General features: G+C 49.1%; 1 protein-coding gene across 1 annotated transcript in view; it reads left to right on the top strand.

Moving 5' to 3' along the window:
• The window catches only part of SHROOM2 (shroom family member 2), a 137,666-nt gene that overhangs the window by 76,957 nt on the left and 33,298 nt on the right, over positions 1-27,411 (top strand). Inside the window, exons 3-6 of the mRNA XM_040634605.1 lie at positions 517-648; positions 4,263-5,181; positions 5,233-6,720; positions 8,017-8,114. Of these exons, the coding sequence (XP_040490539.1) occupies positions 517-648; positions 4,263-5,181; positions 5,233-6,720; positions 8,017-8,114 (2,637 nt within the window). The remainder of the gene's footprint in view (positions 1-516; positions 649-4,262; positions 5,182-5,232; positions 6,721-8,016; positions 8,115-27,411) is intronic.

Raw genomic sequence — 27,411 nt, 5'->3', positions numbered from 1 at the left:
ATGTCTACTAGTCTTAGTCCATGTCAAGATGTCTGTGTTTACTTAGTTAGGTGAGTCAGTAGACACAGTGTCAACTCTATGTGACCCAGCTGAGCTGGGCCCTCACTGAGCTGCTCTCCAGTGCGTTCTCTTTTCCGCAAGGTGGCCGAGGGCTGCGTGCACAGCTGTGCTGAAACAAGAAAGACAGAACTGAGTCTGCCTGGGGTCCTCCTGGGTGGCTGAGGGCGTGACAAGATTTATTTACTATTGCGAATAAATTTTGAGGAAAATGTATTCTTTGCAATTAAGGGTTAATTCACACGTTGCAGCCTGTGATTCTCGCTCTGCATTAGGGTGAGTTCTGCATTCATAAAAATTTTAAGAACAGTGTTCCTGTGCAGATGCAGTGGGAAGCACCTGGAAGCGGTGCTCTAAGTCACGCAGAAGTCGCCATGACGTATTTCCACACTGCGCTCCTGTCTTGGCACGGAGTTGTGCTTTGTTTGAAGTCCCTGAGTCGTCTGCATTCTTTTTCAGGAAGAATGAGGTGAGCTGGAGGCCTCACTCCTGGCATGCCACCAAGTTCTCCGATAGCCACCCCGAGACGTCAGCATCGCCGTTCCCCTCCGCCAGCGCCTGCCCTTCTTGGCACGGCCGACACCACGCGAGGTAGGCACTGGTTTCCCGCCGGGGTGGCCCGTGTTCGACCGTGTTCGTAACTTCCCAGCCCTGCCACGATAGCGCCTTTCTCTACTTCAGAGTGATTTTGTTCTTCTGATGAGGAAAAGCCACTCACACAGCATCACCGGTAAAACTCGCTAAATTTTTCAGAGTAGGTGGAAACAAAAACTGGCATACCAAGAGCAGGGATGAACAAGTGTGGTTTCTCATCGTGTTGCTTAATAAATCAGGAGCCTGGGGACTTCGTTTCTTGGGCTGAGTGCCTTCGGGCCAGCCCAGTTGGTGGTTCTGACCTCAGTGGGACAGCTACCCGGCCACCCGCGTGCCCACAGCCACCACCCTTCTTTTGAGATGTTTATGCGTCGATTGGAAGGCACGAGCTACTTACGGGTTTGGCAAGGGTATTTCAGAGGCTCCCAGACAGTTGTGTCAAGCGTGAGCACCCTCTCCGTGACCCCAGGGCTCTCCTGTGGCAGGGGTGTAAAGGAAGCGGGGTTTCACAGCCCACATGCCAATGTGGCATCCAGCCTTGAGGGCCTGGTGGTGGTTCCCCGCTGAGCGTGAGACCAAGATGGTGGGAGTTGTAGGTCAGTGGAAGGACGGGGAGTTCTGGTTGACCTGGCGTCCACATTTCAGGGTCAGTAGTGCTAATGTGTCAGGCAGGTGTGTGGCGGCTGCACAGCGGTGTTGGCTTGAGGAGGCTTCTGCTAGTCATACAACACCTTGGGTCACTGGCCAATGTCCTTGCAAGTCTCCTATTAAAAGGATGACGGTGGCAACAAGTAGTGTGGGTTTAGGCATGTGTGAGCGTGTATCTGTATGTGCAGGTGTCAGCACATTTATAGTGTGTGCAGATGTGTGAACGCGCGTGTGTGTGTGCACACTTGAACGTATGTGTTTGTGTGTGCGCATATCTGTTCTGTAAGTGCGTTTGTGCCTGTGTGTATGGAAGTAACGTAACCATCTCAAAATCAATTTTTTAAAAAAAGATTTATCTATTAGAGAAAGCGTGCACATGTGCACGCGTCGGGGGAGTGGGCAGAAGGAGAGAGAGATCTCAGGCACGCTCCACGTCGAGCACAGAGCCTGACTAGGGGCCAATCCCAGGACCCTGAGATCACAACCTGAGCTGAAACCAAGAGTTGGATGCTGAATCAGCTGAGCCACCCACGTGCCCTTCGAAATCTATTTCTGATTGTTAGTAAATACTGGTCTGCTGTAAAATTATGAAATACTTTTAGGAAGGAAATATATCTCAAGTACATTACCTGTGTAAAGTGACAAGAGGTGGTGGTATTTGCAGTCCAGGGTGTTTTTGAGAAACCATAGACTCTCAGCCAAGTACTAAATCTTAACTGAAAAGTGGGCCTTTTATTTCATTATTGAAGTGACTTAATGTAATAGGATTTCCATTAAGCCCATTTGATGGTTTCTTGATTAAAGAAACACATATGCTGCCCACATCTGTGTGGAAACAGTACTTAGCGTTATTTCTATCTGCTTGGACTTAAGAGCCCGTGGATACATCATTTCCATTTCTGAGAAGGGCACCTGCTGTGTCCTTACAGGGAAGGGTATAAAACCCAAAGAGTCCCCTACCTTCAGGAAAATTTCACTGTCCCCAGCGGCCATGAGACCTTCAGAGCATATAGGTATAATCCTTTCCCCTGTGTTTCCATTTGTCCTTTTTTTTTTTTTTTTTTTTCTTTTAAGAGTGATTTAGCCAGTTCATTCTCCTTGTTCTGGTGACACAGTTTTCTTTCTCCTCCTGGTTCTCCCCAGACCTGAAGTAGCAACAGTTGTGGGTAGTAGGTTTTGTTTTTTTGTGTTTTACCTTGAAGCATGAAGGTTCCAGCTTTGTTGGGCTTTAATGAAAGCATTTTCAACGTGCCTGGATAAAGAACTTAGCCATCGAGAGCCGTTAGCCTCCTGTGTAGCTATTCCTGCCTCGTAGGCTAATGCATTCCTTAATGAACGTTATCACCCAGCTTACAGCAACAGACCTGATTTGGCATTTCCTCGTCTGAGACCCCGTCCTGCTTACGGACCTGTATTTTGGCATTCAGGTAGAGCTCCGATGAACTGTCAGGCATAATTAGTCCCCTGCGCCCAGCAGTGTTTGCTTTTGCTGAGAAAGCCTGTCGCTGGAGTTCTCCATCACTAATTGCATCGACTGAGAGGTGAAAGGAGCTATTGCTAGTGTAATATCTAGATGTAGAAAAGTCACATTATCCCTGGACTTCCCTTTTTATTTATGTATTTGTTTGTTTATTTATTATGGTTTAGGTTTTATTTATGTATTTGTCGGAGAAAGAACGAGCGCGCACAAGCAGGGGGAAGGGCAGGCAGAGGGAGAAGCAGACTCCCCACTGAGCAGGGAGCCTGATGCAGGACTCAGTCCGAGGACCTGCGATCATGAGCTGAGCTGAAGGCAGACGCTTCACCGACTGAGCCACCCAGGCGTCCCTGGACTTCCCCTTTTCATGTGAAAATTGTTGTCGTTTGGTTTCTTCTTCTGTGTTAGTCATCCAAACAAAACCCGTTCATACGTTCAACCCCGAGGTCCACAGACCTGCTCTGTAAAGGGCCACGTAGAAATATTTTGGGCCCCATGGGCCCGTGTCTGTTGCAAGACCCCAGCTCAGGAGCCGTTACAAGTGGTGTGTACATGAATGGCCAGGACTGGGTTCTAATCACACTTTATCTGTGAGCAGTGAGATTTGAATTTCTTGTCATTTTCATAGGTCACAAAATGGTCTTTTGATCCATGTCCCCCCAACCATTTAGCTGTCTGACACATGTTCTCACAGGCTGTGGTCTGCCAACCACCATACTTAGTGACAGAGGATGAAAGCCTTCACATAGGCATTTCCTGCTGGTGACTGCTGTGGACTTTGGCGACCCTGAGGGCGGGAGTTGTACAGCTAGCATGTGGGGGCCTCTATTTGGGAAAAGAGCATCAAGTGGGTCGGGCTGGGTCCTTTCAGCCTTTTGTCAGAGTTGCTCTTTAAAATGCTGTGCTGAGGGGCGCCTGGGTGGTGCAGTCGTTAAGTGTGTGCCTTCGGCTCAGGGCGTGATCCCGGCGTTCTGGGATCGAGCCCCGCATCAGGCTCCTCCACTGGGAGCCTGCTTTTTCCTCTCCCACTCCCCCTGCTTGTGTTCCCTCTCTCGCTGGCTGTCTCTCTCTCTGTCAAATATATAAATAAAATCTTTAAAAAAATAAAAATAGAAAATAAATAAATAAATAAAATGCCGTGCTGGGACACCTGGCTGGCTCAGTCTGTTAAGCGTCTGCCTGCGGGTCAGGTCATGATCCCGGGGTCCTGGGATCGAGTCTCGTCTCAGGCTTTCTGCTCAGTGGGGAGCCTGCTTCTCCCCTCTCCTGCCTGCCATCCCCCCTGCATGCACACTCTCTCTCTTTCTCTGTCAAAGAAATAAATAAAATCTTTTAAAAATAGAAAATAAAATGCTGTGCAAAGGTCCCGTGTCAGGTCCTGTGACCCTGTTCTGGGAGGATGTTTCTGTGCAGGGCCAGCTGCATTCACTGTGCTGTTGTTACTTGCTTCTAAAGCAGACTCTTCCCTGTGGTCCTTCCTTCCTAGCTCTTCGTCTCATGACCTGTCGGGCACGTGGGAGCACACGAATCTGCAGCGTACCTCGGGCCATTTTAGCTCACTTGGGAGCGTCGACAGCCTGGACCAGCCTTCGCAGCCCTACCCCTCAGGACGCCTCTCTGCCACCAAGTCCAACAGCAGCATCGACCACCTGGGCGGCCAGAGCAAACGGGACTCGGCTTACGGCTCCTTCTCCACCAGCTCCAGCACGCCTGACCACACCTTGCCCAAGGCCGATGCCTCCTCTGCGGAGAACATCCTCTACAAAGTGGGCCTGTGGGAGGCCTCCAGGCCAGGCAGCAGCCGGCAGGGCCAGGCTGCCAGCGATCCTCAGGGCCTGGAGGAGAGGCTCGGGCATTTCCCAGCCCGGGTCCCCTGTGACAGCAGCAGAAGCCCCAGGCCAGAGGACAGTCCTGAGGCCAAGCTGGCCACCTCAGGGAGGTCAAATTTTGGGCCTGTCTGGTATGTCCCTGATAAGAAAAAAGCACCTTCCTCCCCTCCGCCGCCCCCTCCGCCTCTCCGCAGTGACAGCTTCGCGGCCACCAAGAGCCACGAGAAGGCCCAGGGCCCTCCGTTCTCAGAGGCAGGCAACGTGCAGCACTTCCCAGGCCTGACCCGCGCCCAGCCCCGCAGCGACTGGAGACCAGACGCCGCCGATCAGCAGTGGAGGCTGGTGCGTCCCAGCAGCGGGAGAAGAGCCGGGAGCTCGGGCTGTGCACCGGATGTCCCCCTGGACGGCGGGGTGCTGCCCTCCGACCCCAGGGCAGGCGGCCTGCCAGGCGCCCCTGGGCGGCTGCAGGCCTCTCTGTCCAGCACGGACGTGCGCTTCCCGCAGTCTTCCTCCGGCTGCCAGCACCCACGCCAGTACAGTGACGAGAGCCCCTTCTCGCACCAGGGCCCCGGGGCCGCCACGTCGCTGAGGGAGCAGCCCCGCGTGGCCGTCCCGGGGGGCCGCCAGGAGCCTTCTGCTGACCGTGGCCCGGACGACGGCCCCCCTCAGGTCAGGTGGCCCGGCGCCGCCAGCCAGAAGGGGGACAGCGGTGGGCAGAGCCGCTACTACTGTGTGACCAGCAGACAGGCGCCGCCGCTCCACGAGGAATCCTGGCCGCCTGACGTGGCCCGGGGCGCCCACGAATACCCTCCCCCACACCCGGTGGGCCAGAAAGCCCGGTGTTCCCTGCCGCAGCACGAGGCAGCCCCGGACCCCCACGAGAGAGACAGGGGTGACCCGGCGGACCGAGCAGCAGAGGGCCGCTCCGCAGGAAGTGAGGAGCCACCAAGAGCCAGCCGCGTGGACAGGGCCGGTCCGAAGAACACTTCAGATGGTTTCACGTGGGCCGACGGAGAAAACAGCAAAATCTCGCGTCAGAAGACGCCGATGCTGCACTCGCTGACCCGGGAGGGGACGCGCCGGCCTGACAATGGCCAGGATGCGGGCCCAGAGAGGCCGCCGCCATTTGACGCCCAGGTGGGCAAACCGACGCGGAGGAGCGACCGGTTCGCCACCACCCTGAGGAACGAGATCCAGATGCGGCGAGCCAAGCTGCAGAAGAGCAAAAGCACGGTGACGCTGCCTGGAACGGGGGGAGCCGCGGAAGAGGCCAGCGGCTGGAGAGCGGAGCGCGGAGATGCCACCGGCGCCACCTCAGAAGGGTCCTTCCCGGGCACCTACAGAGAGCACGTGAAGGAGGCCCAGGCCCGCGTCCTGAGGGCCACGTCGTTTAAGCGCCGTGACTTGGACCCCAGCCCAGTGGATCATTACGCAGGGTCACCGGAGCACCGGGCTGAGGAGCACGGCGCGGATCTGGACACCGTCCCCCTCGTCTGGGAGGGGGGCCTGGCCAAGCCGCCCCCGCCCGGAGCGGGCGTGCCGCACGTGCCCCGCATCGGAGGCCGCAGACGGTTCACGCTGGAGCAGAAACTGAAATCCTACTCCGAACCAGAGAAAATGAACGAGGTGGGACTCTCGGGAGATGAGCGCCCTCCCCAGCACCCGGGGACGTCCGAGGACACCATGGGCACGTTCGCCGACAGGTGGAAGTTCTTTGAGGAAACCAGCAAACCCATTCACCAGAGACCTGGGCAGAGGCAGGCACTCTGGGGGTTCCCGAAGGAGAGGCTGGAGAGGCCGCAGACAGCAGGCCGTGGGTACGAGGGTGCAGAGCCTTGGTTCCAGAAGAGGGCCCGCACGACGTCCTTTGGAGGGAACCCCAGCGGGCACAGAAAAGCGGGGAAGGGGGGAAAACTGGAACCACCTCAGAGACTTGGGACCTTTGCTGAGTATCAGGCCTCTTGGAGGGAACAGAGGACAGCTCTAGAAGCCAGGAGTTCCGGGAGGTATCACTCAGCCGACGACATCTTGGACGCGGGTCTGGAGCAACACGAGAGGCCGCAGTACATTCACGGAAGGTCCCGGTCATCGCCATCCACAGACCTCTACATGCAGGTGAGCCTGGTGCCGCAAGCAAGGACACAGCTGCCCCCCGCCTGCTGTCTTACTGCACCGAGAGGAGGCCCCCCAGAATACAGGGGCCCGATTCCGTGTGACTCGTGTCCAGCTGTTTGACCATGCACGTGCTCCAGCTCTTTTGGCGTCAGCTTGTGTGAAAGGGACGTGGGGACAGATCGAGACATTCGTGACCGTTTAAGTGCCATCTTTGCATGCACATGTCGGGTCCCCAGCCTTGGTCTCATTCTTGCTTCAGCTCTTTTTCCCCATGAGTAGCGTGCCCCGACCTTAGCACCACGTGAAGAATTTGCAGGGAGCTCTGCAAAATGGCAGGTTCTCCTCCGAAATGGAAAGGGAGGGGTACTTTATGTAAAGACAGTGTATGATAGCCAGTCTTCAAACCTTGAGGCCATTTACAGTTTTTAGAGTTTGTTCTTTTCAGTTTTCAGTTGGTTTTTTTTTTTTAATATATAGAGATTGCTCCAGGGTAAATGTAATTTAACATGCAATGCATTAAACCGTTGCATGTTTTATAAGGTTTAACAGTTCTGGCGGTAAAAGTTGACTTTAAGCTTTCTTTTAGAAAAGCACGGTATTCATAGCCATACTCAGAGTCGATTGCCACATTCACCCTCCCTCTCTCTGCCTGTTCTGCCTCTTAAACCTGCCTTTATATGTTTCAAAGAAATTGCTTACGGCCAGAAACGTGGTTTCTTTTCAAAAGAACCAGTAGCGGGTTTAGGACGGGATAGTCAGTATGTGCATGGAAGGAGTGCTGCCTGTTTCTTCATGGCGTCCTGGTGCTGACAGGCCTGCAGATGCTGCACCTGTGGCTTTCTCTCGTGGCTGTGTCCCGGCCCGTGGCCCGCACAGCGTGACCTCTGAGAATTGCATGCGTGCTCACTCAGGAGAGGACAATCCCAGACTCTGACAAGTCCTAGCACTGGAGGCTTTGCCATAGTACGTTGTAACCGGCTGTATGTGGGTTGGTCTTTGTTTTTGTTTCTACTTGGCCAGTTGTGTCCCATGGCTCTACAGTCCTCACATAGGCCTTCTGCTACCTGCTCAGAACAGAAGCAGACCTACGGTCTAGTTCATTTGTTTTGATAGACCGGTTTGGAGAGCTGAGCTTGCCAGCCCCGTGGCCGAGTGGCAGTACGAGCCAGCAGGCTGCGTCATTGCCTTCGTGGTGCGGGCCCACAGGGCAAACCCACAATGAGGGGGTTCATAATAATAGATGTCTTAAAGAAGGCAGTTGGATGACTTGGTGTGTCACTGTGCTGTTCTTGGCAGGAAGCTTCCATCGAACCACAACAGCAAGTGGGGGACCCTGGTGAGCACAGAGAGCTTCCCTCCGCAGTCTGGGCTGAGGACGGACATCCCCGTCCGAGGTAGGTGAATTTTGGATTTGGGTTTGCTAAGAAGACTCTCGGGGGTGGCCTTTGTGGTGGGTGAATGCTTGGGGAACGTGATTGGGCGTCTGTTTTTTGCCAAACCCGGAGTGGCTGCCAAGTGGACGCAGTCTGCAGCGTGCCTGGGTGCAGACGGCGTGGTGTCTTTTGAGCAGAGGCTGCAGCCCTGCACCGCGGCCAGGAGAAGCGTCTCCAGGGCGGTGACGCCTTCTCATGCCATCGTGGCATGTTTTGGTTCTTAAAATGGCTGCTGTGTTTTCTGTACAGTAAGGTTCTTTATGTTGAGAAAATGAGAAATCCAGTGTCATGGGCTTGAATGGAGTGCTTCATCCAGGACGCTTGAGTGAAAGGATGCTTTAATGATCGAGTACACGGCTGGGTTGCCGGGGCATGGTCCCCACAGCACAGTCGCCTGGAAGGATCGTCAGGAAGGAATGGAGCCAGCCTTTCTAAATTGGGCTTATTTTGAGCGTGAAAATAGAAATCAGTTCTGTTGGCTCCTCGAGAGGATCGGAGCACCTGGCAGAATTGTGGACGGCAGTGCTGTGTTACCGTGTTGAGTGCCGCAATTCTGAAATGGGGCCAGCGTAGCGGTCGGACTGTAGCGAGGATGGAATTTAGATTACATAGATAGGTAGATAGACAGACAGACAGTGTCATCTTGCCCTTGATATGCATGAGGAGGGAAGGAGGGAAAAGCGTAGATTACTGTAGGACCTGTGGTATCACCTTATTTTAAAAGGGCTCATAGACGCTTGGAAATAAAGGTACACAATTGGGTCAGTGAATGTAGACTTTTCTGTTGCTTTGGTGTGATTCTGATTCTGGTGACTGGTGTGGTATTCAGATTTAAACACTTAACATCATAAGGTTCTCTGGCAGAAATAACCAATTTAAATGCTTGCCTTTAAGTGCCTTCTAAATGGGGTCTTATTTCACTGGGCTTTAAACTTGAGTGCTGTTAGCCGTATATGAGAGCATCCAATCTTTATGTGGCTCTGAGGGGACAAGAGTGGCATTTTGTGTAGGAGGTCCCTGCCATCCCCGGTCTGCAAGGCTGAATCCAAGAATCCCTGGCTAAGAAAGAATGACAGATTCAGCAGTTTCTGAGAAACACAATTAGAGCTTTATTCCGAGAGATTCTGAGTGAGTCCTATGCCCCGCACCAGCTGTGATCTCTCCCAGCCGGCTGCTGGGCTCTGCTGCTGTCGTGAAGGTCCTCAGTGCTCCCCGCACGTGCAGACGCTGGCTTTGCACCTGTGCTTCTGCCACAGGCACGACACTTCCACTGCAGAGGGCTTAGCCCATCTGCTGTGAATGGAGTCCTAGTGAATAGCTGTAACGTTCGTTCGCCGTGTGTGTGTGTGTGTGTGTGTGTGTGTGTGTGTGTGTGCGCGCGTGCGCGCGCACGCCGTAAATGGCACTATCAATGGCGAGAGGGTCGAGAGGAACAGCAGGAGGGACCACCTGCTTCCTTTATCATAGCACACTGCATAACCACTCTGAAGAAATTAGTTCCAGAGCCTTCTGCTTGTGAGCTGCAGAACCGGCGATTTTTAGAATTGTGTGTGCTTTCAAAGAGTGGCGAGACTCCATGAAATTCCAGAACAGGAACATGGAAAAGCCATTTTCAGCTTTTTTCAGAGAATGTTTATTTTCTGAAGTATCGGTAAGAAGTAGCGTACTTAAAACATTGAATGTGGGAATAAAAGAAATGAAAATTCAGGTCAAGGACTGTCTTTTTGCTCACCAAAACCAAAATCCTTTAATGCAGAGATTTAAAGACACCTAATGTTTTGCATAAATTTAAAACAATATAAACATGTGTATAAAAAATATTAATTACTGGGGTACCTTAATTCGGCTCAGTCAGTAGAGCGTGTGTCTCTTGATCTCACGGTTGTGAGTTTGAGCCCCACGTTGGGCATAGAGATTACTTAAAAATGAAATCTTAAAAAAAAGAAAGGTACTGATCTGATAAGTACTGGTGCAGGATAGTGAATGTTTTTCATTGTATTCTGTTGAGACAACAGAATAGCATGAAGATAAGAGGTACTTGTTCATTCAGATCACATTGAGAACATTTTTGTGAGGTTCAAGATTCTGTCCTACATAAAGATATGCAGGACAAAGGTTCTGCTCCCGAAGGACCTCACAGTGTAGGAGGGAAGGAGAGACACCAGTACTTACGACAGAAATGATGACCCATAATTAGAATTTTTGTAAAAAATTATGTGGTGCTTCAGAATCTTGGAGGAAAGAGGATGAGGTGACTTGTGGCTGAGTCATGGGGAAGACAGGTGGCGTGTGAGCTGAAAGAAACCCAAAGCCAGGAAGGCAGATCCCATTGCATTTGCTTACTTCTAGCTTTTCCTGTGGCGAGCAGCCCCCTTTACCCACCCCAACTGACTTCACCCCCCAGCTTGTCCTGCTCTCAGAGGTTTTGCACCAGCTCTCCGAGCTCAGTCGTTAGGACCGGCAGGAGTCTGCCTCCTGCAAATTCTCTCCCCCACTGACTGGGGTACCTCATACACTGGATGTAGTAGCTTGCTTGGGCGTTCTGACCAAATACCACAGGCTGGGCGACATCGACAAGAGAAATTTATTATCTCAGTCTTCTGGAGGCCAGAAGCCCAAGATCAAGGGGTCAGCAGGTTTGGTTGCTCCCAGGGCTTCCCTTCACGACTTGCACATAGCCACCTCCTCCCCGTGTCCCCACGTGGTCTTCCCTCTGTGTGTCTCTTCCCAGTCTCTTGTAAGAACACCATTCAGATTGGATTAGGATTCGCCCTGATGACTTCATTTTACCTTACTTACCTCTTTAAAAACCCTGTCTCCAAATAGTCACATCCTGGGGTCCTAGGAGTTAGAACTTCAACTTAGAGATTTTAGAGGGATACAATGACTCCCTAACCCTGGGAGAAAGGTCCTTTCTGCCTTATACCTTGTAACTAGTGCTGTCAGCTGCCTCAGCGCTCTAGGGAAGTGTCATCCTGTCATTGAGCTGATGAGGCCACACCGGATGTGGGAGCATTTCAAATAAAAGGAAGAGGGAGGCTGCCATCCGCGAGTGTGGCTGGTGATGAGGGCATTTGGCAAAACCTCTCTAGAGGGCTTTTGGGAGACATGTAAGCCTTACTGTTGCAGGCACCTTGTGACTCAACGATTCTGCTTTTAAGACTTGACCTTCTGGGTACAAGAGGCACACAGAGGCATTCTCCGCAGAGGCAGTGTGGGGAGGAGGATGTCTCTGACGCTCACCTGGTAGAAGTGTTTGTGTACCCTCTCCTGGTTCTCATGGAGCCACCCCTGTGCTGCCTGCCGGTCTCCCTGCCTGGATGGCTGCTACTGCCTCTGAACAGAGTGGAGATGAAAATCCTGTCCTTGCCCGTCCAGCACCCCCCACCCCTTGCAGGGGCTTCCATCCGAGCCACAGTTTTGCTCTGTGAGGAGCTCTGCTTCAACTCTCTGGGATCAAGTTCTCGCCTTCTTTGTCCAAGTTTTCATCATCTCCAGCCTGGACCATAGCTGCTGCCTCCTTGCTGGTCTTGGAATATAAATTAAATTATAATTGTCCCCACTCCCAAACCATGCAGTGGCTTCTGGTTGCACCTGGAATAAAGTGCAAGCTCCTGACCATGACCTGCGAGGCCCTGTATGGCCCTGTTTTTTTCAGGGCATCCTTTGTCACTCTCCTTTCCCATCCGGGCTCAGGACTCATTGCCACCTTTCTGTCCTTTGAACAAGCCTAGTTCATTTCTTCCTCAGGGCCTTGATGCTTATTAAACGGCTGTTCTTGGAATACCACAAGCCTAATCTCAGGACATCTACCTAGCAAATGGCAGTTGGGTGTTCATACTCAGTTTGGGGAAGGCACCCTGTGTAAGCACAGTGGCTGAAAGATGAATGGACCAGTTTTCAGGTGGATGAATGGAGATAGGGGCAGGTGATGGGTAGATAAATAGATGGGTAAATGGATGGATAAACAGGGTGGATTGGTAGATGAATGAATGGGTACCCGCTAACAGCCCTTGGTTCAGTCCTTGGTTATGGAGAATAGTGGTCCATGTTGGTACATTCTGTCTGCTGAATTTTTATTTAAGATTTTAGTTTACACAATAGCAAGTGAAATGGGCTTGTCTTTCTATCCTGGCAAAACATTAAGAATCAAAACACAAACATCTCAAAATAGATTTGGTAGTGGACTTGTTTTGCAGTATCATATTTTAAAGCTTGCAAGAAAGCTAAGTTGTGCTGTGGTCAGTTACTGCTCTCAGATTTGAGGTTCAGTGAGTACTGTGTTCAGGAAGGCTCTGGAGACCAAAGGCGAATGGAGATCTGGGGGTGGAGCACGGTGGCTGTGGGTGCTGGCAGGTTCCATCCTCATAACTGCGTTGCAGCCATTTCCGCCCCCACCTTTGGGAGCTCTGCCAATGGGCTGGCACTGACCTGCAGGCTTGTATCTTGTTGGGACAGATGAGCGAGGAGGAGGAGGAGGAGAGATTCAGATATTCTGAATCCCAACAGCAGCCGTAAACTTGAATCCGTATGAAATCGAGCTCGTTAGGGGAAATGTGCTTTATATAAAATTCATAAACAAGCTAAACCCACCCGGGGGTCACCTTCCTGTACATTTTCCCCGAGGGGTGACTTGGCGTGCAGAGGTTTATGCGAACACTGATTTTCCGTTTACTAAACAAGCTTCTTACAAATAGTAAGAGAGATTGCCCCGCCAAACTCTACTCATTTGTGGCTTTAGGGAAGACATTTGCTTTTCCTGGCCCTCAATTAGCCAAGGGGCAATTGCAGCTTTCCATTCTGAACTGCTCCGCCGGGAAATTACGAAGCCCAGCCCGTGCTGGGATAACAAGGCGACACTCCAGCTTGGACGCTTTCCAGGGCGGAGCCAGCATCAGGCGGAGCCAGCATGGGGCGTAGCTTCCTCCCTGGGCCGTGGTCTTTGTGTGTGGAGTGCTTGCGGACCTCCCTCTGCCCTCCCTCCTGGAGAGGCGAAAGGGCGCCTCCGGAAAATCCCTGACGGGGTTGAGGGCTGCGGGCTGCGGGGTTGTAACTCTAGTTCCTCCCCGCACGTATAGCCACGTGGCTTTAGGAATCGCGGAGTCGGGGCTAGAGCGCGACCACACATTTGTTTCCTTGCTGGTCTGGCCTGGTGACTTCACGTTATTTGGGAGGAAGCGTGGCGAGGCCAGCGTTGTGTGGGTTACAGGGTTTGGGGCTGGGGAGGAGAGGGAGAGCCAGAGCCAAGACTGGAAGAAGAGGCGTGCCAACGGAGGGCGAGCGGCACTCCCTGCACCGAGTGCTGTGCAGAGGCCCGGGGGAGGGAAGGAGACGCAGACGGACCGCAGACCCGACTTCCGGGTTCCGGGCGCCGGGTGCCGGGTTCCGGGTTCCGGGTTCCGGGCGGGGGAGCGAAGCCTTCCGCGAGCCGCGGGCAGAAGGCAGCCTCTGCCTCCCAGCAGCCGGAACTGCGGCGCTCACGTAACTTCCGGTGCTCTCCCGGGGAGACCGAGCCGTCCCATCGGGAGCTGCGCCTGCGCCCCTGCTGGCCAGTGGAGCTACCAGCCGGCAGGCCGCGGCGTCCGCTTCCCAGGTGGAGATACCTCCACAGCTGTCCAGATGCAGTAATTCTCTGCTCTTTTATCCTTTTGTCTCTCCTGTCTACTTGACAGCTCTTTTCAGAGCCCAGACCCTTGTTGGCTCGCCTTCGTTGAATTTGCACGCAAAGGTGCTCATCAGCGTTTTTGCTTTTCTGCAGAAATCCATCTAAACATACCGAGACCCATCTCCTCTCATCTTTCCAGCCGTGCTTCTCTCTTCTAGGCTGTGTTTTAGGGGTGAGATGGACTGGGAAGCACCCACTCAGACGGCCGTACAGATTTAAATGCTCCTTACATTGACGCTGTTCATATTGTCAAAGGCATTGGCCAAGTCTGCTCTGCCTCCTTTGGAGATAATCTTTGTTGCCTTTTAACTTTTGTAGACTCTTCTGGTTGATTGGCTAGTTAAGGTGCTTTCCATCTTGACTCAAGAACCAAGCTGTGAAGTATGTCTCCAGTTCCTGTTCTACTGGGATCTAATGTGGCACTCTACTGAGTCTATATTAAGTTGGGTTTCCTAACATTTGTGGGTAAAGCCAAATGTCTTGATTAAACCTGAGTGATTAACCCATGTTAGAAATATACGCACATCTCAGGGCGCCTGAATGGAATGGTCAGTTAAGCTTCTGACTGGATTTCGGCTCAGGGTGTGATCTCAGGGTCCTGAGATCCAGCTGCTCCTGGGTTCACGCTCAGTGTGAAGTCTGCGATTCTCTCTCCCTCTCCCTCTGTGCCTCCCACTTATGTTCTTTCTTTCTCTCTCAAATAAATAAATATAGGGGCGCCTGGGTGGCACGGCGGTTAAGCGTCTGCCTTCGGCTCAGGGCGTGATCCCAGCGTTACGGGATCGAGCCCCACATCAGGCTCCTCCGCTATGAGCCTGCTTCTTCCTCTCCCACTCCCCCTGCTTGTGTTCCCTCTCTCGCTGGCTGTCTCTATCTCTGTCGAATAAATAAATAAAATCTTTAAAAATAAATAAATAAATAAATCTTGGAAAGAATAGAAAAGAAATACATGTACATCTCATCCATGAACTGTGAACATTGGCTTTCAGTTCCCTCCCTTGCAGAAGGTACAGCCTGTGAGAGGGCATGATAGTGTTCTTGTAGGATGGTAACGTGACTAAGCATCGTGCAAAAGTGGACATTCTAGAATAATGGCAGACTGAAAACTTGTTTCACAGAGAAGAGCAAGGTGTGGGCAAGCAAGGTCATCAGGGATGACCCAGTAGGTGGCTGAGTCAATGCATTCCTTCTACACCTGCCTGCCCCCAAGGCCACCTTCCGTAGCATTCATTTTTAGAAACTTTGAAAAGGAGGCACCAAATGCAGGCAGCTAGTTTGTTTGGGGTCAGGGTAAGGCAGCTTAATTGCACAAGTTTTCCCTTTGCTCTTTTTCCTTTGTTGGCATTTATTTTTATATTAGAGCTCTGAAATCATTGTGTGTGTGGAAGACCATTGGGGAATGTTGGGCCCACCGATGTTGAGCTGCCTCACAAGATGACTGTGAGGACTGGACAGCCATCAGGTTCTCTGTTCCACCTCCTTCCCCTTAAGACCCACAGGCTTGTAGATATCTCTACATAGGGCCACAGTGGCTGGGCTCTGTCTCTGAGGTTGCTCTAAATTACTTGCCTTTTTTTTTTTTTAATGGGGTTTTAAAGATTGATTTAATGGTAGGACTCACATAACCTAAACTTTACTATTTGAATGTGTATCATTTAGTACATTCATGTTGTGCAGCCGTGACCACTATCTAGTTCCAGAACATTTTGTCTCCCCAAGAGAAAACCACCTACCCATTGAGCAGGCACTCTTGAACTGGGTTTACTTTCTTTAACTTGAAAGGTAACTTGAAGTGATCCCCTCTATGCAGTAAGAGTGTCTTACTCCAACACAGTTGCCATCAGTGGGATGTGAGATGGATACCTGGCTGTCAGAACTCATTTCCCACAGACTCAGTGTGTTACGTGGTTGTTGGATTCTTGCAGCTAGTCTCAAATCAGTTTAACTCATACATTTGCTGAAGGTCCACACATTTGAAATTAAAAAAACGGGTCTGCAAATCACCTGTTTCTCTTAAGCAATCTAAAAATTCATCCAAATCTTTGTAAGTGTGTGTTAGACTTGCACATCCCCCGAGAATTCATAGACAACAACAGAGCCAGGAGCATGCTCTGTGTCTGTGCTCCCATCCCTAGCCACCCTCTTTCCTCCCACCCCCAATACAGAAATCATCACCACCTCCAGCAGAACTCAGAGGAAGGGAAGGTGAAGGAGGACAGTAAAGCATGGATAGTGGCAGGGTGGTAGCCTGAAAAGTACATCTAGTTCAAGTTTTCTCAAACAGCATGTGGAGCATATTCTTGGAACTATGCACATTCTCCTTGTGAGTGTAATTTTCTGTTTTTGTTTCCATATTAACCCTTAAGTTCATAACAGAATATACTGCACGGTGTGCATGACCACACCTTGTACGTGTGGGAGTGTCTCACTGCCAGTGCTAATAACGTAACTGTCCGCAGCTGGGAGGAAAGAATCTGTGCATGTTCTCCCGCAGACACCAGGCTCTGTCTCTAGATGAAGGAAAAGGCATCCAGGTGCCAGGCCCTCAGAGCTCTCTGTCCTGTCTGTCAAAAGAAAAGTGATGGGTAAAATGAGTCCTTCTGTGACATCTGGGAAACTGTGGTAGCTGAACCCAGGAGAAGTGGTGGTGCTGAGGTATCTGGGACCACAGCAGAAACACTCCCAGCAAAACCGCATCACTTGTCGCATTAAACATTCGCTTGATAGTTTTGCTCTCATATAATTGCAAATTTGTTTTGTATTTCATAGCCTAAGAGCTGTGAAAATAAGGAAAAGAAAATGTTTTCTATTTAGACATATTTCACAATACAGTAAAAAGTAAAACCATACACTGCATGATTCCACATGTAGGCTGATCTTTAGAGACAGAAAGTAGATTCAGTGGCCAGGAATTGAGGGCTGGGGGGGAATGGGAATGACTGCTAGAGTGGGTATGGAGTTTCTTTTGGGGGTGATGAAAATATTCAGGAATTACATAGTACTGATGGGTGCATAACTCTGTGAATAGACAAAAACCACTGAATTGTATACTTTCATAGGGTAAATTTTATGGTATTTAGACTTTACCAATTTTTAAAAATCTGTCAACACTGAGATGCCACAGGAAAAAAAGTTAATTTAAAATGAGTCTGTGCATTACTCAAGTCTGAGCAATGCAGCTGCAGCTCTGAGGTCAACAAAGTTTGTAAAGGGTCAGGCAGTGAATATCCTTGGCTTCGGGGGACAGACTGTTCCTGTTGTGATGACTCAACTCTTTAGCATGGACGCGGCCATGAACATATGGGCGTATGCGTAGCTCTGCTCCAGGAAAACTTGACAGGAAAGGTTTGCCAGCCCTGGGGTCTGGTCCAGGGATGGCTGTCCGTGAGTGTACTTTCAGGGATGGGAATGTGGGACCTGCATGGCGGTCTGTCTAGATATCTCAAAGAGACTTCTTTTTATGATTCTCTTGCAAGAATGAGATCCATTTCTGTCTTCATTTTACTTGTCTTTTGGGTGGTGGTTAAATTTCAGGAGTTTACACTGTCCACCCAAGCAGGGGTGGCCGTGGCTCCTTCACAGCGTGGGAGTAGAGGTGAGTGCAGGATGCTCTAACCGTGGGCTCCTTTTGTGATGTTCTGCCTTGCAGCGATGGCACGGGGTAGGGAGGGCACCCTCAGCCCCTAGAGACTGGCCTGCCACATTAGGCGAAGTGACTCGGGAAGGGCTTAACGCTTCACCAAGACTGCCTGAGAGGCTAGGGGGAAGAGTGCTTCTGGAATGTAAGTGCTAGGGTGCTTATCTTGTTCTGTTCCCTTTTTATTGGTGGAATTTTTCAAGAGCACAAATGTTCCACGTCAAAGACAGGGATACACACGCAATTTATTCCAGGTATTTATAATGTAAAGTCTCAATAGCATTAGCATAGCTTAAGCTATGAAAAGACGTGAGAGTCCTAGACACCCTGATAATTATGCCTCACTCAAGTAAACATGGATGTATGAAAACCCAAATTATAAATCTTAATATTATAAAAGTGCTTTCTCTTTGGAAATAACTCATTGAGGGCATTCTTTAAAAATTCCTCAAGCATGGGGCGCCTGGGTGGCTCAGTCATTAAGCGTCTGCCTTCGGCCGGTCGTGATGCCGGCATTCTGGGATCGAGCCCCACATCGGGCTCCTCCACTGGGAGCCTGCTTCTTCCTCTCCCACTGCCCCTGCTTGTGTTCCCTCTCTCACTGGCTGTCTCTCTCTCTGTCAAATAAATAAATAAAATCTTTAAAAAAAAAAAAATCCTCAAGCACAACCAGCATCCAGGTCTTGTTTTCCAGTACCCTTCTGTAATCAGAGCAGCCAGTTCTTCTTGCAGGGGATGGCTGGGTTTAGGGCCGGGGCAGGGGATATACAGAATGAGCCTGGAACGTCTTGCAGTGCCAAAAAGTAAGGAAGGACTAAACCAAACAAGCCCAATAACAGTAAGGATATCTCAAAGGGACACAGGAGCCAACTGAAAGAGCTTCCTATGACCACAGTTGGAACAACTGAAACAACGAAATAAAGTAGTGTTAGATTGTGACCCAGTGTATAAAGTAAGTATTCCTGAGTCCGTACTGATGATAAACATAAATGATTGAATAAATAAGTGGAGAGAGAAAAGACAAGTCTCTTGTTCAGAAAAATTCCACATACTCTGTATAGCTCCTCTGTCCTCAAGGAAGTGGAGCAGAACTCCTGGCTCCTTAAATATGGACTGTGTATGGGCAACCTCCTTCCAGAGAGGGCAGGATGGAAAGCTAGAGGGAGAGAAGGCGCTTCTGATGGAGAAACTGACCTGTGCTAACCCCTGCCAGGTGGTGCACGGAGATCAGTTGTGTTGACAGCATGACCCTTGCTAGCCTATGCGAATAGCACTTTCTACCTTTGTGATCTTCCCCAAAATCCATAACCATAATCGTGAAAAAAAAATCAGACAAATCCCAGTTAAGAGACATTCTACAAAATGCCTGAACAGGACTCCTCAGAATGGTCAGGGGCATCAAGAACAAGGAAGTTCTGGGGAGCTGTGCCTTAGGGGAAGCCAAGGAGACGTGACAACTAATTGTAACATACCCTGGACAGGGTCCTGGGACAGAAGAAGGACATTAAGTAAAAAAGAAATCTGAAACAAGTGTGGGCTTCAGTTAATATTAATGTCCCCAGATTGGCTCATTAATTATAACAAATGTTACCATACGAACATAAGAGGTTAACTGTCGGGGAGACCGGTCATTGGAGATACCAAAATTCTCTTACTGTCGTAATTTTTCTGTAATTCTAAATGCATTCTAAAATGAAGTGTGGGTAGGAGAAGGAAGGGAAGAATGAAGGGGGGGGTAATCACAAGGGGGAATGAAGCATGAGAGACTATGGACTCTGGGAAACAAACTGAGGGCTTCAGAGGGGAGGGGGTAGGGGAATGGGATAGGCCGGTGGTGGGTATTAAGGAGGGCACGTATTGCACGGAGCACTGGGTGTTATACGCAAGTAATGAATCATGCAACACTACATCAAAAACTAATGATGTACTGTATGGTGACTAACATAACATAATAAAAAATTATTATAAAAAATAAAAATAAAATTTAAAAAATAAAATGAAATGTGTATTTAAAATTGTAATTTTTTTAAGATTTTATTTTTAAGTAATCCCTGCACCCAATGTGAGGCTTGAACGCAGAACCCCAAGATCAAGAGTCACACACTTTACTGACTGAGCCAGCCAGGTGCCCCTAAAATCATATTCCTTTTTTTTTTTTTTTTTTAAGATTTTATTTTGTTTTATTTGTCAGAGAGAGCACAGGTAGGGGGAGCTGCAGGCAGAGTGAGAGGGAGAAGTCCAATGCAGGACTCGATCCCAGGACCCTGGGATCATGACCTGAGCCAAAGGCTGGCGCTTAACTGACCCACCCAAGTGCCGCTAAAATTGTATTTTTAAAATACATTTTGAATTAGTTTATTTGTAAATACTAGGAACATACCTTTTGACCAGTGAGTATGGTAAAATATCGAATCGGCTACAGATTCTTACTAGCCATGTGTTATGTGGATGGCTGTGCAGTCCTGCACTGAGTGTTAAGGTCCTAGAGATGGCCTGGGGCAGAGGGCGCCCCCTCTTAGAAACAGGATTATGTACTCGGTAAAATCATAGGTGGAGATGAGAAGTCAGAGGAAGAATGTAGCTTTGGGATTGAAGACGCAGGTTCACATTCTCATTCTTTTTTAGTGTGATTGCATCAGGCCACCTAAGTTAATAACCTCACGTCCCTGGATGATGAGATATCCATAGCAACCTTCCTAGCAGACTTATTTAAATGCCGACTGGATATAACATGACTGCATCAGCACAGTGGTCAAGATCAAGTAGGTGTGGAAAGAAGGGAAAAGTCACTCTTACAAATATAGCAGTAATCTGGGACATACTGCACAGTAGCGTGTGTTACTTGGTTAAATGAGCAAGAGTCGGAAATCATGAATTCAGAAGAGGCTGACAGAAGCAGGTTGAAAAGAGAAAACCGATTCTGAAGGGTAAGCACAAGACCGGGGAGGGCTTGGGGCTCTCAGTATGGGAAGGGGCTGTTAGGGACAGCGGTAGGAGGGTGCTTTCTGCATGGGGGTGGCACTGAGGTCTCGGGCTGCTTTAGGAAGGGAGGTGGAGGGCAAGGACTTTAAATACGAATCATTGCGAAAAGACGGGCTGGGAAGTCACGGCCAGCCTGCGACTTCTTTGTCTTCCTCACTGAATGCTTTGCACATAGTAAAACTTCGGGAAACACTTTGTTGTTTGCTGGATTACGTTCCTAATGAGTGTGTGATAAACCCCAGAGTACAAATAGAATACACATACATATAAATTAGGCTATTCAGTGGGATTTTGTTCTCTCCTCGGTCCATCAGATTTTATAGTGGTCGTGGAGTTGAACTGTGTATCACACATACTATGCGATTAGCATAGTTAAATAGATAAAGCTGAGTAAAATATGTTCAGTGGGCTTTCCTGTGTTTCCGCCTTTTAAATTATAAGGAGGAAGACACCCAAGCCTTTAGGGGTTTTAAAAAGAGCAAGGTGGGGGCGGGGGTCTAAGCACAGAAGCCTTGGGAATGTTCCCCCTGAGGTCAGGAGGAGTCGTTTGAGTCACGGAGGTTAGAGTTGACGGAGCGTGCGTGAACTTGTCCATCACGAGGCAGCAGGCACAGACAGGCCAGCTGTTGTGAGCATGGCTTTGAGACTCGTCTGTGCTGGAGGCAGCTAGACCCAGGGGCTGCGGCAGAGTGCGTCTGCCGGTCCCTGGAGGAAGCGTACCGCTGTGTTCACGGTCCACCACCACACAGACGGCAGCGAGCAGGGAGCCGGTAAGAGCCTCCCGCATTTCTTCTTAAGGCATCTCATCCAGGATGGGACTGTTTGCTAGCGTTTGTAGTTACGAGTGTTTCTTTTGTTCTCCTGTCTTTAAAAGCAGGTTGTCAGCTAGCTCACAGTGCAGTGGGTAAGATCTGGGGAGATCTGCAAACGTCTCCCTTGTTTATTGTTCTGCCTGAAAATGAGAAATAATGCAAATTGGGGCACAGATCCCAGCTCGAGCTCTGCATGCAGGCACATATGTGTCCGGGCACTCTGCGCGTGTGCTGCATGCATGCTGATAGATACGTGAAGATTTTGCAGCTTTGGGCTCTGCGGTTGACTCAAAGTGCACTGAGACTAGACGGCAGTGCCTTTCAGTACTGTGTTCTGGGCTGCAAGCCATAGTGCTGGTGTGACCAGTCGCCTTGGCATGTGGGAGACTTGCTCCGCGCGAAATCTGCAGACCTCTGCCTTCCCTACGGAAGGCCAGCGTGGCACGAAGACCCGTGTTCCTTGTCTGGCCTTTTCTTTTTTCCATGCCAGTGAGAAATTAGCATTTTCATGACCGAGACACTGAATGCGGATATTGAAAGGAAATGGTGAGTCAGCCACATGGAAGTGCGGGAGGGGGCAGCAAAATCAGGTGTGCATGTTGAGTCATGAAAAAATGCTCTGTGGGTAAATTCACACATAGCCTGCTTGCTAATTGCAGTGAAAACATCTAAATGGAGAAGAGGGAATCAGTGTGTTCTGAGTATTTCCCAGTTCTTGCATTTTGCTCTCTGGTGTGATTGTGACAGTTCAGAGGCATGCCATTTCGTACAGGTTTTACCGTACATGTGCTATGGATCTTTTGTTTTCACCTTTTGTACCGTAAAAGAAACATTTGTGGCTGTATTTCTAAATGATTGAAATGCCTTGGCTTTACTGACGGATGCTTTTGTGTGTGGAGGGAGGATGCCATTTTCGGAGAAATTGCTGCATATGTGTGTGTGCGTGTGCACAGACACACACCTGCATCTGTTTGGGTCTGCGTTTCCTGACTCACATGGGTAGGAGTTAATTTTAAAACGCATGTGTTAGTGGTCATGCTGTTGAGAAGGAAAAAGGGAAAGGAGTTTGAAGAAAGATTTTCAGAAATCTACCGGGCAGCATTTATAATTAGTCTTACACACTGAAGACTGGTAGAATGAATGACTGAAACATGTCACATAAAATATCTGAAAATTTGGTACAGATTACCTGGCTGGCTGGCCCATTTTCCTTGCGAAGCAGAGTCGTTGAGGGGGTATTGTATAAATATTCTTTATGATTATGTTGCAGAAAAGTATTCCACAGATGGTAGAAAGAGGTACATCTCTGTACTTTTTGTCATGCATGGTGGAAAAAACATTCTCTCTCTCTGTCTCTCACACACACACACACACTCACACACACAGTAACACACATCCCTTAAAGACAAAATTTGCAGGGTTTTCTCACAGATGCGTGAACAGAATACACACAGAAGCAATTTTTTTAGAAGGGTACTAGAAATTACCATGTATGCAGGGATTAACCATGTGGGTTGTATTAGGCGTCCGTTGCCCAGCTGAGTCACGTGACCCTTGCACACATACGCTTGCTGCTCCTTGTTTTGTATGGACTGGCTGTTTCCCCAAAGTGTACCTTTGAATTTCAGAGGTATATTGGGAAGCTCATATCTCATGTGGCCTTTAGAATGCATTTGTTTTACTTTTAATGCCTTTAATTCTTTGCCTCTTCTGTGCGTTAAAATTTAAGAAGATCCAGGTGGGGAAGTAGTAGAAACAAGGGCTGCCGTTTTGTGCCCACTGGATCCACCTATCTTTCCCTGGTTAGTGGACACTCGTGGTTTGTAGCTGGCTTTTCCTGGATAATCAGGTCTTTTCTGGGAGGCTTGTACACATAGCTGGGTGTCTGAAGAGATCCTGGAGTTACTTAGTTTTTTGACTTAAAAAAGTTTTTTGCAAAATCTCTTCTGTTAATTTTTAAAGTTCACAAAGCGTTCTCTCTCTCTCTCTCTCACACACACACACACACAGTTTTTTGTAAAATCTCTTCTGTTAATTTTTAAAGTTCACAAAACGTTCTCTCTCTCTCTCTCTCTCACACACACACACACACACACGCACGCGTACGTATCTTGGGCCTTACCACATTGCACACCATGTTCATTCTACAGTAAACAAACTGGGCCGTAAGTGACTGGACTCACACAGCCGGTTCATAGAGAGCCCTTGCATGCAGTGTGGCTGGTTTGTAACCTGGTGGGTTCCTGCTGATTCATACCTCCCACCTCTGAGGTTGAAAAGGTCCTACAGGTAGGTATGGGCTGAGTGGAGATCGTGGTACACGTTGCCAGACCTAGTCTCTTACTAACTTTCGTGGCCCATATGGGGGGGGGGGAGTGCAGTGAGAAGGAATCCCAGTGTGGCCTCCCAAGGGGGTGTGTGGTACCAAGAACCTCTCACCAGACAGAGAGACTGGGAGCGTGTGTCCCAAGCCCACGTGGGTATAATTTGCAGGTCACCCAACCTTTCTGACTCTCCATTTCTTTGTCCATAAAAGGAGTTTGGAGTCACTGATTTCTAAGGTCCCTTTATGCCGTCACAGTTTTTCATTCTCAGGGACAGAAGCCAGGGACTTGAACTCCCCCTTAAGATCACTCTTCCAGGCCCGTAGGTCGTATTGTCTGACTTCTGTGCTGCCAGCGGTCATGTGAAAGAAGACACAGAAATATAGAGGAGACGGACATACATGTGATGCCTTGGAGATCCACTTTCAGATAAAAGGAGCTCCTGTCAGCAGACTGCGTTTCGTGCTGGCAGGCTTTGCGGACGCCGTGGCAGGGCCCCGGACAGCGACGCTTGCCTCGGTGTGGTGTGCGAATGCCCCATCGGGTCGGCGGCTAACAGACGACGTGCTCTGGGGTGTCACCTGCGGCACGTTTGTTAGAGACTGACTGTTCCAAGGTCTAGCCAGTGGGCCCTTACACATACTCCGAGGCCATGAAAGGTAGAAGAACTAGAAATTCTAGGAAGGTGTTTAACATGGGTATACACATGCACGAGTGTGTATGTACGTGTGTAGAAATGGGCACCACACACATGTGCTCACGTATGAGGCATTTTATAGAGGAATACAGTCTATAAAGGTAACTTCTGTGTACAGCAAATATATCTAAAGCCTGTCGGGTAAATTATGCATTTCCAAATATGGTTCAGCTGAGTGACAATAATTAGACGGTCTCAAGGGTGGGATTTGCAGAATTTGGGGTTACATGCAACTGTGATAGGAGGAAGACAACCGAAGCGAACAATTTCCTCTTGAACTATGGGGAGAATATACTATTGTAACTATATTTTCATCTTTTACCAAATAATTACCCCGCATTCAAAATGGCTCCTTATTGTTTTTATTATGTTCAGTTAGCCAACATACAGTATCATCATTCGTGTTTGATGTAGTGTTCAGTGATTCACTAGTTGTGGATACACCCAGTGCTCCTCACAACACGTGCCCTCCTTAATACCCATCACCTGGTTACCCCGTCCCCCTCGCCTCCTCTCCCGGAACCCTGTTTGTTTCCCAGAGTCCATAGTCTCTCATGGTTCATCTCCCTCTCTGATTTCTCCCCCTTCAGATTTCCCTCCCTTCCTCGATGATCCTCCATGCTATTCCTTATGTTCCACCTAGAAGTGAAACCATATAATTGTCTTTCTCTGCTTGACTTACTTCACTTAGCATAATCCCCTCCAGTGCCATCCATGTCGATGCAAATGGTGGGTATTCATCCTTTCCGGTGGCTGAGTGAGACTCCATTGTATATATGGACCACATCTTTATCCAGTCATCTGTTGAAGGGCATCTCGGCTCCTTGCACAGTTTGGCTATTGTGGACAATGCTGCTATGAACATTGGGGTGCATGTGGCCCTTCTTTTCACTACATCTGTATCTTTGGGGTAAGTACCTAGTAGTGCAATTGCTGGCTTGTACGGTAGTTCTATTTTTAACATCTTGAGGAACTGTTTTCCAGAGCGACTGCACCAGCTTACATTCCCACCAACAATGTACGAGGGCTCACCTTTCTCCACATCCTCGCCAACACAAAATGGCTCCTTTATTTTTATAAGCTTGACGTATGTTTTTGAGACTCCGGATTTTTACTAATTTGAGGATATCGCTTCCTAGCTTGTGTGTACAGTTATTTGTTTTTTTTTTTGGTTTAAAGATTTTATTTCGTTTTTTGAGAGAGCAAGAGAGGGAGCACACGCAGGGGGAGCAGCAGACGGAGAGGGAGAAGCAGGCTCCCCACTGAGCAGGGAGCCGCAGACGGAACTTGATTCTAGGACCCAGGGATCGTGACCTGAGCCGAGGGCAGACATTTAACCAACTGACCCACCCAGGTGCCTCTACAGTTTTTTTTTTAAAGGACATGTTATTTTAAAATCTGTTTTGTTATTAAAACCTTCTTAGTAAAAATAGAAGAAAGTTCTGGGTAGGATGCATGGTATTCTAAGATATGAGTGGCCAGTAGAGGTCCTGTGGACTTTTCAGGTTGTCTCCAGTCTTCCGCAGTTATAAGTAACACTGCAGCAAACATCCTGTAGTGAAATATTCGTGTTCTGGCACGCTGATTTCCTTGGGATGAAATTCTAGACCTGGAATTGGAAGGCCGGCTTTTGGGAAAATGCCCAAGATGCCTTCCATGACGTGTGTACTGTTTATGCCCGACCACCCAACAGCCTAGGTCAGTCCTGCTTTTCCCAGAACTTTGTCCGTATTTGACATTTAAAACATTCTGTGACTCGATAGGCAAAAAGTTCACTCTTTATTTCCTTCCTTCCTTCCATCCATCCAGTAGGCTCCACACCCCTGAGATCAAGACCTGAGCTAAGATCAAGAGTCAGACGCTTAACGACTGAGCCACCCCCTAGTTATTTCATTTTTAACTTGCGTTTTCTCAGGAACTAGCAAAGTCAAACTTTACATCTTGTCTAGCCATTTGTATTTTTTTGTTTTGTTTGTTACTGCTCACATCTTGTGTTCATTTTCCTGTTGGGGGTGGGGCCTTTCTTTCTTGATTATTGTTATTTAGGTTGCAAATAGATCGCTGAAGTGCACTGTGTGCTTTTCAAACATTTATGTTGGTTACAGTTAGTTTTTTCCTTTCTAATGTACTGTGTTTATCATGTCGTTGTTCCTGCCTGGTGGCTGTGTGCAATCCATTCCCATTCTCCTGGCTCCTCGAAATTGTGTGCTGGCCTTTGCGTTACGGCTGCAGAAAGCATAACCATGTGGGGCTCTGTGGGTATGAATTTCCTATGAGCTGTAGACCACCACCTGCAATATTCTCCAGCATCTTTGCAAAGAAGATAAAACTGCTCGAGCAGAGAAGAACCCAGGTGTTTTAGAAGAAGGTCTAATGTGATGTTGCAGAGAGAAAGCAGGAGTCAGAGATGAACATCTTCACTCTAGCTCAGGGTAGGAGGCAAGTGACTTAGCCTCTTGGGGCTGCAGTGTCCTGGAAATGCTGAGTTGCGTTCGTTGTGCTTGCTCTCTGCAAATGGAGGTTAGTAATAGGGTTGTCTCTGCTGAAGAATCGAGAACTGCTTGGGTTTCCAGTGCCCCAGCTCCTTCTGCCACCCTTACTGCTCTGGCTGACAGGAACCCACGGGTCCATGAGAGGCATAACCGTCAGACCTCCGTATATTGTAGCATCTGCTCATTTGAACATTTGTCCGTGCTTGTGTCTTTCTCCCTTCTGTTATCTCTCATTGGGATGGTTTTAATGTTCATCGTAATGTTCCTGTTGTGTGTTTTGCTTTGATACGCCGCCCCAAAACATTTGATCAGTCAGGGTGTAAGTATGTCAAAATAACATAAACAGAAGCCAATAGAACTATAGACGTAAACACATTCAAAAGAGTAAGGGGCTGCCCAATCGCCAGTTAATATTTTTTATTACAGTCACCGCTTCGTTGAAAAATTGAGTTACTTCAAATTACCTTTAATGGGCAAGTAAACGTAATTGAATCAGTGAGTTGGACCTGTTTCTGTAGCATTCATGAAATTGTAGGGAGGCAGTCAGGAGACCACTACAGAGTAGAGCTGACGCTGTCTATGTCTCATTTAAGACTTGGTGGGCGCGTGAGATCCTCTCCCAGGCCTTATGGCTCCCGCGCACTGGCGC

This window comes from Ursus maritimus (assembly GCF_017311325.1).
Source record: "Ursus maritimus isolate PB19 chromosome X unlocalized genomic scaffold, ASM1731132v1 scaffold_X1, whole genome shotgun sequence".
NCBI classification, from domain to species: Eukaryota; Metazoa; Chordata; class Mammalia; order Carnivora; family Ursidae; genus Ursus; species Ursus maritimus.
Note: the sequence above shows the minus strand (reverse complement) of the source record. Positions and strands in the feature narration are given on the sequence as shown.